The sequence below is a fragment of the Cebus imitator genome, unplaced genomic scaffold (genome assembly GCF_001604975.1).
Source record: "Cebus imitator isolate Cc_AM_T3 unplaced genomic scaffold, Cebus_imitator-1.0 Scaffold102, whole genome shotgun sequence".
NCBI lineage: Eukaryota > Metazoa > Chordata > Mammalia > Primates > Cebidae > Cebus > Cebus imitator.
Window position 1 is genome coordinate 5,770,759 of NW_016107417.1, and position 15,207 is coordinate 5,785,965.

The following is a 15,207-nucleotide window of genomic DNA, read 5'->3' on the forward strand; positions in this document are numbered from 1 at the left end:
GTAAGCATATTTTCTCTTTCTTATGAATTTCATACAATTTTTCCCCTAGCTTACTTAATTGTAAGAATACAGTATAAACACATATAACATATAAAATATGTATTAACTGTTTATGTAATCAGTAAGGCTTATGGTCAACAGTAGGCTACTGGTAGTTAATATTTTGGGGAATCAAAAGTTTTATGTTAATTTTCGACTGCATGGAGAGTTGGCATCCCTAACCCCCATGTTGTGCAAGGGCCAGCTGTACTTTACACTGGTTTAAGCAATAGACAAGGCCCAAATCTGTTCTCATTAATCACTTGTGGCATTAATTAGCATTTTCAATATGATCTCTAAGGACTTCCCCAAACATAATATTTTATTATTATAATAGCCCTGTGATATTATATTAGCCCAATTTTGCAGACGAAGAAACATAGGTTCTAAAAGGTTAATTTCCTGAAGATCACACCAGTATTAAGCTGGGGAAAGGCCTAGACCCCAGATCCTGTAACTTTCAATAATGTGCTTATTTCCACTGTTACATGCTACAAGGTTTACTGACAGATTAATTCTATGCCAAACTATTTGCCCCTAAAAGCCATGTGCAAGTGTATTAGTAGCTGCTCAACAACAATGCAGGAGAGTGGAAAATTATTCCTGAAGCAGGAAAACATTGAGTGGTGGGTGATTGCAACTGATGATCATCCTCACCTTGATGTCTACTTGTGCCCCTTCATCCACTAGAATGCATCCCTCTTCTCTTCACAAATACATGCCCCCCATTTGTCCTTCAAGGTTTAAAATAATGTCCTCCTCTGCAAAATTCATGAAAAATTTCAGCCATTTCCACTATTTCCTGACTCCACAGTTCAGCTTAGCTTCAATAACTTGAAGATATTACAGGGTATATTTAGTCCCAAATTCTTCAGGAATTTTTCTCCAGAACTCATACATGTATGTTTTAGCTCCCTAGCAAGACTTTAAGCAAGAGCTATTTCTACATCTCAGATTCCTTTCCATGTATTCACTGCTTTTCTCTTTTCTCCAACTACCTAGTATATTCCCATGCATTCAATAATTGCTTACTGGGCAAATGAGAACCTGCATAGCTTGATTAGTAATTAGGAAGTTGGCATCCCAGTTTTACAACTAAGTAACTGCATTATTTGAGGTAAGTCTATGAGTTTGTGTTCTCACCATAAAATGGTCATAGGGGCAAGAAGTGGGCAGACTATATGAGTTCTATGATCTATAAGATGCTCTGAATATTTAAATATTATTTTCATTGGGACTGACCAAAACCTTACTTTATTCCATTAAGGATGAAAAAAGAGATGAATAGGAATTCCAATGAGAATAATATTGAAAGTAACAAAAATGCTAGGCAGAAGAAAGCCAGTGTGTCTGGAAAATGAAGAAAGCAAAGAACAATCAGAGAAAGCCAGCATGTCCTGGACAAAACTGGAAATACAAATCCTGGTTGAGAGGGAGGTGAAAGGTTAGAGGGTGGAATATACATGGAGGCAGCTTAGTAAATAGAAATATTGTCTAAGTGGTAAGCATAATGTAGTATAACATTTTGTTTTGTTTTATGAATTTGCTCCTCTGCTATTTTAACTTGAAATCAAATGGTAAGCAAATATTGAGCATGCATAGATTCTGATGAAGAGAATAAGTTGCATGCTAAAAAATCCTTGTAAAAATAAAAACAGAAGTTTTGGCATTAATAAAATAATTAATACCATTAACATTTGACCATCAGAAACCTTTTTTCCTGTACTTTTTCCTCCAATTTTTTTGAGAGGGAGAGATGGAGAGGTATAGTAATTTTAATAGGGTATTTCTGCTGCTTACGTTTAATTTTATTAAAGATTTTAATAATTCCAAGTAATACTATACAAATTTCATTAAAATGTGATTTTAGCTGACAGACTACATAATAGATTAAAATAATGTTATAAGGAGGTCTGTCCATGACTTCATTAATAAGCTCCCTTGGATGGGAAGAACTTATGGCAGGCAGTAAGATGAAGTCTCTGATGTGGTAGTGTCTGAGTTGCTAAGGAAAAGAGAGTAATGATTAGCTTAACAGCTTGAGGAAAAAAAAATATCCTCTTTAGAAAAAATATCTAAAATTAACATAAGTATTTGCATTGAATAACATTTCTTGGATTATCAGATGTAAAAGTTTTCAGTTGCTATCCAAAGTTGAATAACACTTTAGGAGTACTCAGTTAATAAAAGGCCAAAAACAAACCACAAAACATCCCAATAAAAAAGAGCAAAATTTTAAAGGTATTTGATATTTAAGATCCATTTTTAGGAATCTTCTGTCTTGATACTAAAATTGCAGAGAAGAAATTTATTAGTTCACGTTACATAACTTTGAATCCAGTTTGCCCCTGACCTTTTACCTCAGAAAAGACCCAAGTTTAACCAACATTTATAATGAAATTTTTTCCAAGAAGAAAAAAATTGTGTGTTTCAAAGACAAACATACCTGCTTCATCATAGGATACAGTTAATTTTTCTAGCATTTCTCGGTCAATTGACAAAATCTGCTGTTCAAGGATGGTCTGGTAAGACAATACACTATTTTCTTTGTCTTTTTCATAGTCCTGAAGATGCTGTTTAAGGGCCTCTGGGAGTCGAGATTTTACATATTCAGCTGCAGTCTGCAAATGAAACAGTCAGAGAAAGAACTCCATTAAAACTTCTCCTCTTAGACTTTTGACTTACCCTCAGGTGCTATAGAGAAAGCTCAAAGCATTGTGGAACCAACCCTCTAGAGAAGCATGTCCTTGTCATCGTCATTTTTAGTATCCACTGGACCCAGTAAGGTGATCTTCAAATAAACAGAATCACAGACCTCTAAAAGTTTTCTACCATGTTTAAGGATACAAAAGAAGATAGATTTAGTTAGATATTCACAGAGTTAGTGCTCAGAGTTTCAACTATTACAGTGAACTGAAGGCCCTGTGTTAGTGATTTTGCTGGATACAAATTTAACTTGCCCTTGTCCACAGCGCGGAAGACAGTCACTCATATCAGCAATGAGCCCATCCATGCTTTGGCATCCACATCCCTACTTTGTTTTGTTAGTCTCTACTCATTAATGCTTACACAAGAGATCTAGTAAAGCGAATTTTATAAAGGAGGGTCCTTTGCTAGGGCCAATAATGAAATAACGGGATAAACAGAAAATGAAATTTAAGACAATGCCACTTAACCTGAAAAATAAAAAGCCTCTTCACCACTTAAACACCTTAAGCTTATGTATATAAAATACTTAACTTTGACAGGTGTGTTGTTGCTGTTTGCTTTTACACTATCTGTACAACACACTCCCAACTAGTTACATTCCAATTAGTAACAACTAATTACATGCAGTGATTTTCAATCAGGTAAGCATGTTCCACTTGGGGGTAGGAAGGAAGATATGTGTATTTTGAAAAGGTTTTCCCAAAGATTCTGATAATTTCTTTTGGTAGGCTGCAGTGGTAGCATACTCTTTTCTCTCCAAGTTGAGAATCCCAGTGCTAGTCAAGCAGAATTTTATGAGCATAATTAAGTGACAGAGAGGCATGCATAAATCAGGGGAATTCTGAAATTTGTAAAACTTATCTCTTGAGAATGTCAAGAGTTGAGCATCTCCTTGCAGTGCAGTCCTGCTTTACACACTTAGTGTCTAAAGTTAAATAAATCAGCAAAGTCCTTCACATATTGTTCAAAATTATATTCACAATCACTAAAAAACTTCAAAAAGAAACTGCTGGAAAAAAAATAAGATGGTCTCTGGGGCAATCTTTGCTTAGAATAAGGCAAAGACCTGTCTACATGGAAAAAACAAAAACAAAAAACCAACCCATAGTGTTCTGTGGTGCATTAGGGTGACTATAGTTATCAGTAAGGTGTTATCTATTACAAAATAGCTAGAAGAATGTTTCTAAATGTTTCCAACATAAATAAATTATAATTGCACAAGGTAAGGGACATGCTAATTACCTTGATTTGAACATTATACAAAATATACATGTATTGAAACATCAAACCTTACCCCATAAATATGTAAAGCTACAATGTATCAATTTTTAAAATTCTGTACAGCTAATAATCGTATAATTTAAAATAAGTATGCATTAAACACACACACTGATATATATATATATATATATATATATACACATATGAGATACATGCTAATCAACAGAGGTTCGGTTTTTTCATTTATAAAGTAGTATGCTCTATAGCCTTTGGAAAAAAAATGACATAGGACTATATGTACTGACTAGGTGATACATTGTTGAGGTTAGTAATCAAAGTCACAGAATATCAGAGACAGTGTATCCTACAGCATACATATATGCATATATTATATTTAGTATTAGCATATAGGCATAGGAGAAGATATGGAAGAACATATTCCAATTGTGGAAGATATTTTATTTATTTATTTAGAGATGGAGTTTTGCTCTTGTTATCCAGGCTTGAGTGCAATGGCACGATCTCAGCTCACTGCAACTTCCACCACCCAAGTTCAAGCAATTCTCCTCTCTCGGTCTCCTGAGTAGCTAGGACTACAGGCACCTGCTAGCACGCCCAGCTAATTTCTTCTGTATTATTAGTAGAGATATATAATACTGGTTTTCACCATGTTGGCCAGGTGGTCTTGAACTCCTGACCTCGGGTGATCCACCTGCCTCAGCCTTCCAAAGTGCTGGGATTACAGGCATGATCCACTGCACCTAGCCAATACTTTATACGTTCCACATTTTTGTATTGTTTCTGTGTTCTCACTATTGCAATTTTAAAAAATTGTCTTTAAAATACGTTTGTTGTGTAAACATTTTATTTCAATAGCTTTTAAGGAACAGGTGGTTTTGGTTACATGACTAAGTTATTTAGTGATGATTTCTGAGATTTTGGTGCACCCATCACTCAAGCAGAATACACTGTACCCAATATGTAGTCTTTTATCCCTAATTTCCCCTGTCAACCTCCCCTTTATGTCCCCAAAGTCCATCAAATCATTTTTATGCCTTTGCATCCTCATAGCTCAGCTCCCACTTATAAGTGAGAATTTACGATATTGTTTTCCATTCCTGAATTACTTCACATAGAATAACGGTCTCCAGCTTCATCTAAGTTGCTGCAAATGCCATTATTTCATTCTGTTTTATGGCTGAGTAGCATACCATGATGAATATATACCACAGTTTCTTTATCCACTTGTTGGTTGGTTGGCATTTAGGTTGGTTCCATATTTTTGCAATTGTGAATTGTACTGCTATAAACATGCATGTGCATGTGTCTTTTTCATGTAATAACTTCTCCTTTAGGTAGATACATTAAAATATATTTCTTTATGACCTTCATGATTTCCCCTTTAAATGTTAACACAATTTAGCATGAAAAGAAACTTGCAAGAACAACGACAATTGACTTCCAAGGAAAAGTACACTGACAAGTGGTGGTGAAGTTATATTTTAGCCTCTAGAATAGCCAAAGATAGCACACAACACATTTTATTTCCAGATTTATATTTATGTTTCCTAATTCTGTTGCTGATAAAATTACAACCTTAACATCATCAAACATTGTTCAATTTCTCTGCCAGCCATCTAGTGCAGAACAAATAAAATTATTCCATAAAACATAAATGGACTCAGCATATTTGTGAAACATATTTAATTCTAGAACTTAATAATATTTTTCCCTGACATTGGAAAATAGACATACTGCACAATAACTGTTTTAAAACTCACACTACCTTGTTACTCAGTGTAATATCTGTCATTAATTTTTTTCCTGGAAATACCCATGAGGTAAAGGAAATAGTTTCATAATTCACATTTTACAAATACTGATGTACTCTATTATTGAAAGCACACCATCGGATTCCTGGCTAGCCATAAGCAGACGATTGAAACTGGACCTCTTCCTTACACAATATATAAAAATTAACTCAAGATGGATTAAATACTTTAATGTAAAGCTCAAAACTATAAAAACCCTGGAAGATACCCTAGCCAATACCATTCAGGACATAGTCATTGGCAAAGATTTCATGATGAAGACACAAAAAGCAATTGCAACAAAAGCAAAACTTGATAGGTGGGATCTAATTAATCTAAAGAGCTTCTGCACAGAAAAAGAAGCTATCATCAGAGTAACCAGACAATCTATAGAATGGGAGAATATTTTTGAAAATTCTGCACCTGACAAAGGTCTAATATTCAACACCTATAAGGAACTTAAACAAATCTACAAGAAAAAGACAACCCCATAAAAAAGTAGGGAAAGGACATGAACAGATACTTTTAAAAAGAACACATACATGTGACCAACAATCATATGACAAAAAGCTCAACATCAATGATCATTAGAGAAATGCAAATCAAAACACAATGAGATATCATCTAACATCAGTCAGAATGGCTATTAGTAAAAAGCCAAATGATAACAGATGCTAGCAAGGTTGTGGAGGAAAAGGAACACTTTTACACTGCTGGTGGGAGTATAAATTAGTTTTACACTCCATCCACCATACTGACAGTGTGGTGATTTCTCAAAGACCTATAGACACAAATACCATTCGACTCAGCAATCCCATTACTGGATATATACCCAAAGGAATAGAAATAATTCTACTATAAAGAAACATGCTCACATCTGCTTATTGCAACACTATGCACAATAGCAAAGACATGGTATCAATGCAAATGCCCATCAATGAAAAACTATACAAAGAAAATGTAGTACATATACACCATGGAATATTATGCAGTCATAAAAAAGAATGAGATCATATCCTTTGCAGGGACATGAATGGAACTGGAGGCCATTATGCTTGGCAAAGTAACACAGGAACAGAAAACCAAATACCGCATGTTCTCACTTACAAGTGGGAGCTAAATGATAAGAACACATGGACGCACAGAGGTGAGCAACACACAATGGGGCCTTTGGAGGATGAAGGGTGGGAGGAGGAGAGGATCAAGAAAAACAACTCAGGGGTATTAGGCTTAATACCTGGGTGATGAAATAATCTGTATAACAAACCCCCATGACACAAGTTTACCTATGTAACAAATCTGCACTTGTACCCCTCAACTTTAAATAAAACTAAAAAGAAAGTATACCACATATATTCCTTCAATTGTGGCCATTGATTGTGTTTGAAATGAAATTTGCTTTTCTAATTACAATCATAATATAGGTATTTGTACAGGGCCTATAGCTTTGACTAAACTGGAGTTATATTTTGGCATTTCATTTCTAAAACAGCACAACATCATAGATAGACTTCTTGCTATTGAGAAAGATTCTTAAGGGGAACAGAAGGAAACAACTCTAATCAAGACATTAGATTCTGTCGAGATATTTCAAGAAATCATCTCTATACGGAGGTGACGCTCTAAGTATACTCACATGGGAAGTTAAACCTTATGTTTAAATACAAGCTTATGATAAAAACATATTATTAACTAAGATTGCAATTACTCCACAGTAATAGATAATATAAAGAGCAATTTAGATTTAAAACTTCACTGGGATTCTAAAAATGAAGTGAAAAACAAAATGAAACTCTGGAATTACTTATCTATTTAATAATAAATGAATAAATAATAAAGAATTGATCATTATTAAATGATAAATGAAGAATTGATCATGATTCAATGTTAAATGCTACTAGGAGTTTAAATCCTAAATTTCATATTCTTATAACCTAACCATTCCAAAAATAATAACATTATTGTTACCATTGTCAATAGCTTGCATTTGTGTAGTACTTTATACTTTTCCATGCAATTTATGCCCTTATCATTCTGTGTCTCCATAAATTTGAGAAAAATCAGATGAATTATTGGTTTTAGCAAATCTTTCATTTCTTCAAGGTTTGGCTCAAATGTCATGCATATACTGTTAGTATTGCTTAACCTAACTTGAACATCTAATAGCATCCAACACCTTTCTAATTATTTATATTTGTAAAGGTATAGGTACTTAAGCTCCTCCATATGGTGGAAATAAGGACTGTATCTTACATATTATTGTGTCCTCCCATATCTGGTTCAATGCTCTGGTTCTATATACCATAGAAACTCAATACTCTGACAGCATACAAAAATCAAGCACTTTCAGATAGCTTGGGAAAAAACTTTCTGACAGTTCCTAATTCTTTGCTTGCATACAGATATTCCTTTCACAATTTCAGATAAAGAAGAATCTGGTTTTCTACTGGCAAATATAACTATTCTTGGTCTTTAATTTTCTTTCATGCCATTATTTTAGAAAATTGAACAGCTCAAACCCAATCATCATTCACATGCCAAAATGGCAAATTATGTGCTACACATTTAAAGCTGTATGAAGCTTTATTTAATGCCTTCTTCTCCATAATCATTTGATCTCCATTCTTGCCTTTATTTCTGCATTTGGCAATGGGCTTGATTCTTCTAGGTACCCTTTGAGGAATCATGTATAATTTATATCAGAGCTGTACACCTGAGTTAAAGGTTGCTTTATAGGATGTTAATTACCCCTGGACTTTCAGCTTTATGCTTAGCCAAACTTATCCTAAATGGTGGAAGAAAAGCCTCAGGGAAGAAAGTGCAAGAAAGTTCACAAGTTCCCTCCAGTTAGACCTGAAAAGATAGTGGCTTCAGCAACAGCTAAAGTAAAAAGATGAGCTAAAAGCTTATAAGGCAGGGCATAAAAGGTGCCAAATGTGCCTTCTTACAGAACTTACATTTATATTTAAATATGGGTAATATTTATATTGCCCATTCCAACTTTAGTCTGGAAGACATTAAAGGGTTACAGTAGACTCTATAAAAAGAACTCAGTGGGTAAGAAGGATAAATGAAAAAAGCAGAATGATTAAGAACCTAAATTCTGGAAATGTAGTAGGCAGAATGCTGATGTTGGTCATTAGGCTAAAAAACTATTTACTATTATATGGTATATTGTTTAAGAAATAATACATATTAAAGAATTCAGGTGGGATGGTGCAAAAGTACATTTCAAGAGCTGCTAAATGCTTCACAACTCATCTTAAAAAGAAAACTTGTTAGCTGGCCAATTCTAATTTATTGACTGTCTGCTGAGTAAAGCACATTAGGCTCAAACTGTTGGGAAAACAAGCCTTTACCATAAAGGAACCTGCAATTTTAATATGCAAACAAAACACACATGAAATACTTGAAAAATACATTTTACAAAGCATGCAAAAATAGGCATGAATCTTGAGATAAATTAATATATTTATTTAATGCATGAGTTATGTTAGGTGTTAAACAGCCTTTAAGGAGAGAAATTAAGATGGGAGGGGAACATGGAAAAATAATCAGGAAACAATTCTGGTAGAATTTAAAGACCAATTAAAAAATAATTTAAAAAAGAAAACCTAGGAAATATTCTTCTAGACATTGGCCTAGGCAAGGAATTGATTAAGAGGATCCTCAAAGCAAAAGCAACAAAATAAAAAATAGACAAATGGGATTTAATTAAACCACAGCATTTCCACACAGCAAAAGAAACTATCAACAGAATAAGCAATTAAAAATTGTGTTATAAAAGAGAAATTATGCAGGAAAATATTCATAATAAAAAGGAGATTAAGGCTGGATATAGTGGGTCACCCCTGTAATCCTAGCATTTTGGGAGGCTGAGGTGGCCAGATTACTTGAGCTCAGGATAGCAAGGCCAGACTGGGCAACATGGCGAGACCCTGTCTCTACTAAAAATGCAAAAACACAGCCAGGCATGGTGGCACACACCTGTGGTCCCAGCTACTCAGAAGGCGGAGTTGAGAGGACTGCTTGAGCCTCAGGAGGCGGAGGTTGCAGTGTGCTGAGACTGCGCCATTGTATTCTAGCCTGACTGGCAGAGTGAGACCCTTTCAAAAAAAAGGAGATTACAAAGTAGTCTGTATACCTTATGTATATGAGGGGAAAAATTGGGTGAATTAAATTAATGTATATCATTAGTTATCTAAGAGTAATAAAAATCTGGGTGATTTTTATTTTTTCTGTACAGTTTTCCAAATTTTATAAAATAAAATAATATTTCTATGTGCTAGCACTGTGCTGAATGCTTTAAATGTGTCAGCATATCTAATCCTTACAACCACCCTAATAGACTTTTACAGATGAAGAAACAGACTCAGAGAGGTTAAGAAACTTATCCTTGGTTATGGAGTGAGTATTGGAGCAGGAAACACAAATCACTTTTGAATTAGAAAAAATATATTAATTTTTTTTACAAAGACGGCAATGCCTACTGTGGTTACTTTACAAGGTAAAGCAACCCCAGGCTAGGATGAAACCCAGGAGAAGAGAACAAAAGAGCACATGAGCAAAGCTTCCCAACAGATGGGAAAGAAAAACATGTCTTCAATGTCACGTAACTGGAAGCTAAAGCTGAAGGCAAAGCTAATAAAAAGCAATGGGAAAACTGAGTAAAGTTACACAACATATTAAGTTTACTCTTGAACATTTAACAGTAAGCCTGAAAATTATTCATCTCTCCGTATTTTAGGGAATATCCACCACCATCACCATGACCCCTCCAAACAAACAAACAAAGAAACAAACAAAAACAAAAAACTTCTGTGATGAAAAGGTATTAAACTTATTTGCAAGTTTCCAGGGAGGCAAAAGCTTCTTTTCAAGAAAGGTTTATTAAGGGATGTAATTAAATTTTAATAGAGCCGCCATTAGAAAAAGATCACAAGTAAATTAGACCTATATTTCAAATCACTTTTAGTACATTTCTCTGGAAAAAAGGTGTCAAGGTCAAGTTACTACTCATTTTGAACTTTAGTGGACTTAAAAATAGGCTTCTGATGTCCTTAACTATGCAAATATGCTTCATCATATAATAATTTTTACTTAATAATTTATATGTCATAGTTGTTTTTTAATTTTTGTTCCTTCACTTTTTAACAGATGTTCTATTTTATTACCAATTCCAATACTTACTGAACAGTAAGCAATTTTATGAATTTTTAGGTAATGATAATAAAAAATAAAGTGGCTCTATATGCAATAAATTCTTATTTAAAAGATTTTTTTTTAAACCAAGAAATGGATTTATCATTAACTTTGTAATAAAGTATGTTGTAAACGCTGGTCCTGATATAGAGACTCAATTTCCAAGTAAGTTTGAAAAACCAAGAGTTGAGATTTTAAGATTTCAAAACCTGAGCCATGCATCTTAAGAAGAAAAGGGATTTTTGCCTCATGCAAGGTCTAAAGAGTACTTTGCCAAGATAAAGAGTTTCAGAATTTTAATATCCCTCAAATTTCACAATTTTATAAATTACCTCTCCCTCTCCATTTTATTTAACGCCCACAAACACACACAATTATAATCTGAAGAGAGAAATCCTCAAGCTCCATTAAACTGAATGGGACAAATAATTGATGGCAGTGCCTTTCAATTTATGTTTATACCACATATATGCCTAACAAACACACAGAGCTTCTGCTTCATTATGTGTGTTGACTGTGAATGGACACAGCCTTCTACAGCTAGAAAAAAGGAGACAAAAGCAAAAGGGCTGATCTCTGCACTCATGTCAACAGTAAATTTAACACTGATAAATTTTAAAACACTGATAAATAACAAAATAAGATGCTAAATCTGGCGTTAAGGGCATCTGATCAGTGGCCCTCTCCTGGGAGGAGACTTTGGCACTGAGGAAGACATACAAGGGAAGTAAGATGAGAATCAATTCTCCAAGTACTGAGTAGAAAAGGGCTGAATTTAGGGAAATTGTCACCCAGGGATGTCCACAATGTATTCACAAGATAAAAGAGAGATTATTATGGGAATCCTTTGAAATTCACACCAGAGAAAGAAAGAAGAAAGAAGGGAGTAATATTTCATTACAGGCAAGGTTTCCCTGCCCTTGAAGAGAAGGATGTCTGTTTGCTGATCTGGCAGCAGCCAGCACACGGACCACACATTAATTTACTTAGTTTCACCTTGGAATCCATCTTTCTTATGGTAACATATCGTTAACTTTTGACAGCTGCTCTTTGGCTCCAGGCACTTTAAAACAAAGTCAGAGTGAGTGCCCTTGCCCACCAGGAAGAGAACATAAGGCAAGGGAGTTATTCTTCTCTCATGCTGCCAAAAGTGTCATTTCTTGCCATTTTTAGTCTTTGGCACTTCTAACCTAGAGAGATTATTTAAATAAGAAAAGTATCTTTGAGATGACCATCTTGCACTCCTGAATTCATAATTCTGTCTCAAGAAGGTAAATTTGATTCCTTCAGGAGAGATGGCATCAGGAAAAAGTCACAGGCTTAAACCAGAAGCATAAAAATGAAATCTTACACCTATTACGGAGATTTAGATTGCTCTGGAGAACCAAAGCTGCAGAAGTGCAAATGCTACTGCAGAGGGCATAACACTATGAAGTCATCTAACAGACTGACTATGAAGACTAAAGTTCCCATTTAGTTTAAACATTAAGGTGATGGACTACTAAGTTATAGATTATCCCAGACAATTCCTTTGGGATTCCTAATGTGACAAACCTCAAATAACTTTATCAGTCATCTACTTTATATTCAATCTGACACTATATTCATGTGGTAGCATCAAGCATACCAGAGTGTGAAAACATCACTCAAATCCCACTTTCTGTATGATGGCTTTCCTAATTACAGATGGATGCTTTTGTACATAAAAACTAACTTACCTCTCTTTTCTAGATCCTTACCCTGTAATTAGAGTAAAATATAATTTCATCAAGTTATCAAACATTGTTCAGCTATGTGGCCCATTTTCCTTTCAATCAAAGCCTACCCTCATACTCTAAAAGATTAAAAATGTATCTGCTTACATTCTAACAAAAAGTTGAGCTTACTTCCCTGCTGCCACAGTGATGATGCATTCTTTGCCCCTCAATATTACCCATATTCCAGGAATAGGTTAAGGGATTCAGCAGGAATAGTTTGTACTAGTTTCATGATCCTTTTGTTTTTAAGCACACATACACATCTATGTTCCCCTGAGGGACAGCAACATAAAAACAGCCTAACATAAAAACAGCCTAATGTCTACTTTCTCATCACTCTTTTGAGAAAACAAGCAGCACTCAGTCAAAGCAATCTTGCTAAATTTTGTGATGGGTGATTTCCTGTCTTTTTTGCAGCTACAGAAAGAAGATGTTTCACATTCTATACACTTGAGATCTATAGAGGAAAAATGCAAAGTAATATTTGTTTACAGAGAAAACTATGTTTCATCTTTCAGAGAAAATTATGTTTACCGATAAAATTCCCTTCCATTTCTGAATCTTGGGCTATAGAGCTTGGAGAAATATTAACTTCCATTAGTGCTATCCAAATGTATTCCAGAAAGTTCCATATGGAATGCTAACTGAAAATGCCTTTGGGAATCCGGGAAGCCAATGGGACTGCTAGAAGTGAATTATAAAACACTCATGAGTTATTAATCAAAAAGAACTCTGAAGGTATGACAGTCGCCAGATAAAATATTCCTTGGCTGGCAACCACTATTTACATAGGATTAGCACCAGAGAACTCCTACTGGGCCTCAATCGGTTTCTGCCCTGCAGCTACCTGTCAGGCTCTTTAGGGTAGACCTCCAGAAGGCAGGTGTGGCCAGGGTGGCAGCGAAGCTCCAGACAAATGCCAGTTGGGCTGATGTCTCCAATCTGACATGACTTTAAGAAGTGCCTTCAAAACCAGTATTAGATTAAGACTCCCTGTATGTGCAGCTGGGGTATGGAGAAGGATGGTCTTTTTGTCCAGGGAGCTGGTAACTGCCTTATTTAGCGTAATGTGAGTAGCCCCAAAAGGATCCCCACCCCCAAATCATTTTCCTTTTGGGCTTTTTTTGATGCCTGAAATTCTATCATTATAGCTTCAATCTTTGGTTAATGCCAGCTCTTTACCTATAAAAAGGTAAATATTTAAGGAGGAGTAGTACACTAAGTACTTAGTCTTAGTGTGAACAAGTTGGTCAGAGTTTTACTTACAAGGAGGTGGACTGACAAGCAATAAGGCACCCAAGGAGACTCCCGGGAATGCAGTGTAAAGTATGAAAGTGAAAGTAAAGAAGGACAAATGTTGTCTACTCTGAAATTTAACTTTGTGTGGGGGAAAACACAAAGATTGGTGCTCCTTGAAGGTTTAAGTTACTCTTCTCTGTCTCTGGCTCCTGCTTCAAGACCTGCAATCAAAGCTTGTTTGAGGTTAACCTAATGAAGCAAACTTAATTTGTCGTGTCTCATACATGGGTAAATAAATAAATTCAGTAGCACCTGCTGCATACATATAGTTTTAAAACTTCTGTACAAATAGGAATCATCACTTTGGTTGCAAAAGTAGTCTCTCAGAATTAAAGCGATTGCCTTCTCACTTGCCACCACAATGTCCTACGTTCAGATCTCTGTTACAGCTCTCAACTACTTCAAAGTGTCTCTATCTAGTCACCTTTTGCCCTCCCACTAATTTATGAGCAACTGGCAGGTAGGACAGAAGCTTTTTCACATATGTGGGTTTCCCTGACACTTAGACCAACGTAGGCATGATGGCAGAAAAGGATAGGGAATGAGTGCTTTAAAACCAAATTTAATATCCTATGAGTGATGACTCTACATGACCACAAAGAAAGATAAAAGGGACTCTGCCTACCATGTTTCTTCCTATCACTCTGACATCTGCCCCTCTTCTGCCATAAAGCATATAAATGTTATACTACTTTATACTTGCTGAGTGAGCATCACACCTTATTTTATACCATAAAAACCCACTTGCAAGGACTGCTGGTTTGGACAGAGCCAGAGCCTGTTGTATCTCATGATGAAAATGCGTTTTCTAATATTTTTGTATAATTTTCAACCCGACTAAAAAATCTCTGAAAGCAACAGATCCTCTTCCCAGAAATACACACACAGGATCTAATGTCTCATTTTAGGAATCCAGGTATAAAGTTCAAAAACAGGGTCTCAGTAAAGCCTTCTTAACTCCATGCAGGGGAAGGGCACTAGGGCAGGGCTTCAGTTTTCTCTACAAAATTAGGTCACTGGGCTTCATCAATGTTTCCTCAGGGCTGGTATTCCAACCAACTCTTTCTAAGTCACCTCGGGTGGAAAAAGGGGATTGCCTTCTTTAAACATGCACATTCACAGAGCCTGCTCCACGTTTAGTAAATCAACTTTTTCTTTTCTTTCCGTCT

The 15,207-nt window shown here is 35.4% G+C and overlaps 1 protein-coding gene across 1 annotated transcript in view; it reads right to left on the minus strand.

The window, feature by feature from the left end:
* Nucleotides 1-15,207, minus strand: part of PPM1L (protein phosphatase, Mg2+/Mn2+ dependent 1L) — a 316,242-nt gene that overhangs the window by 94,620 nt on the left and 206,415 nt on the right. The window contains exon 2 of the mRNA XM_017537308.2: nt 2,486-2,660. Within this exon, the coding sequence (XP_017392797.1) occupies nt 2,486-2,660 (175 nt within the window). The remainder of the gene's footprint in view (nt 1-2,485; nt 2,661-15,207) is intronic.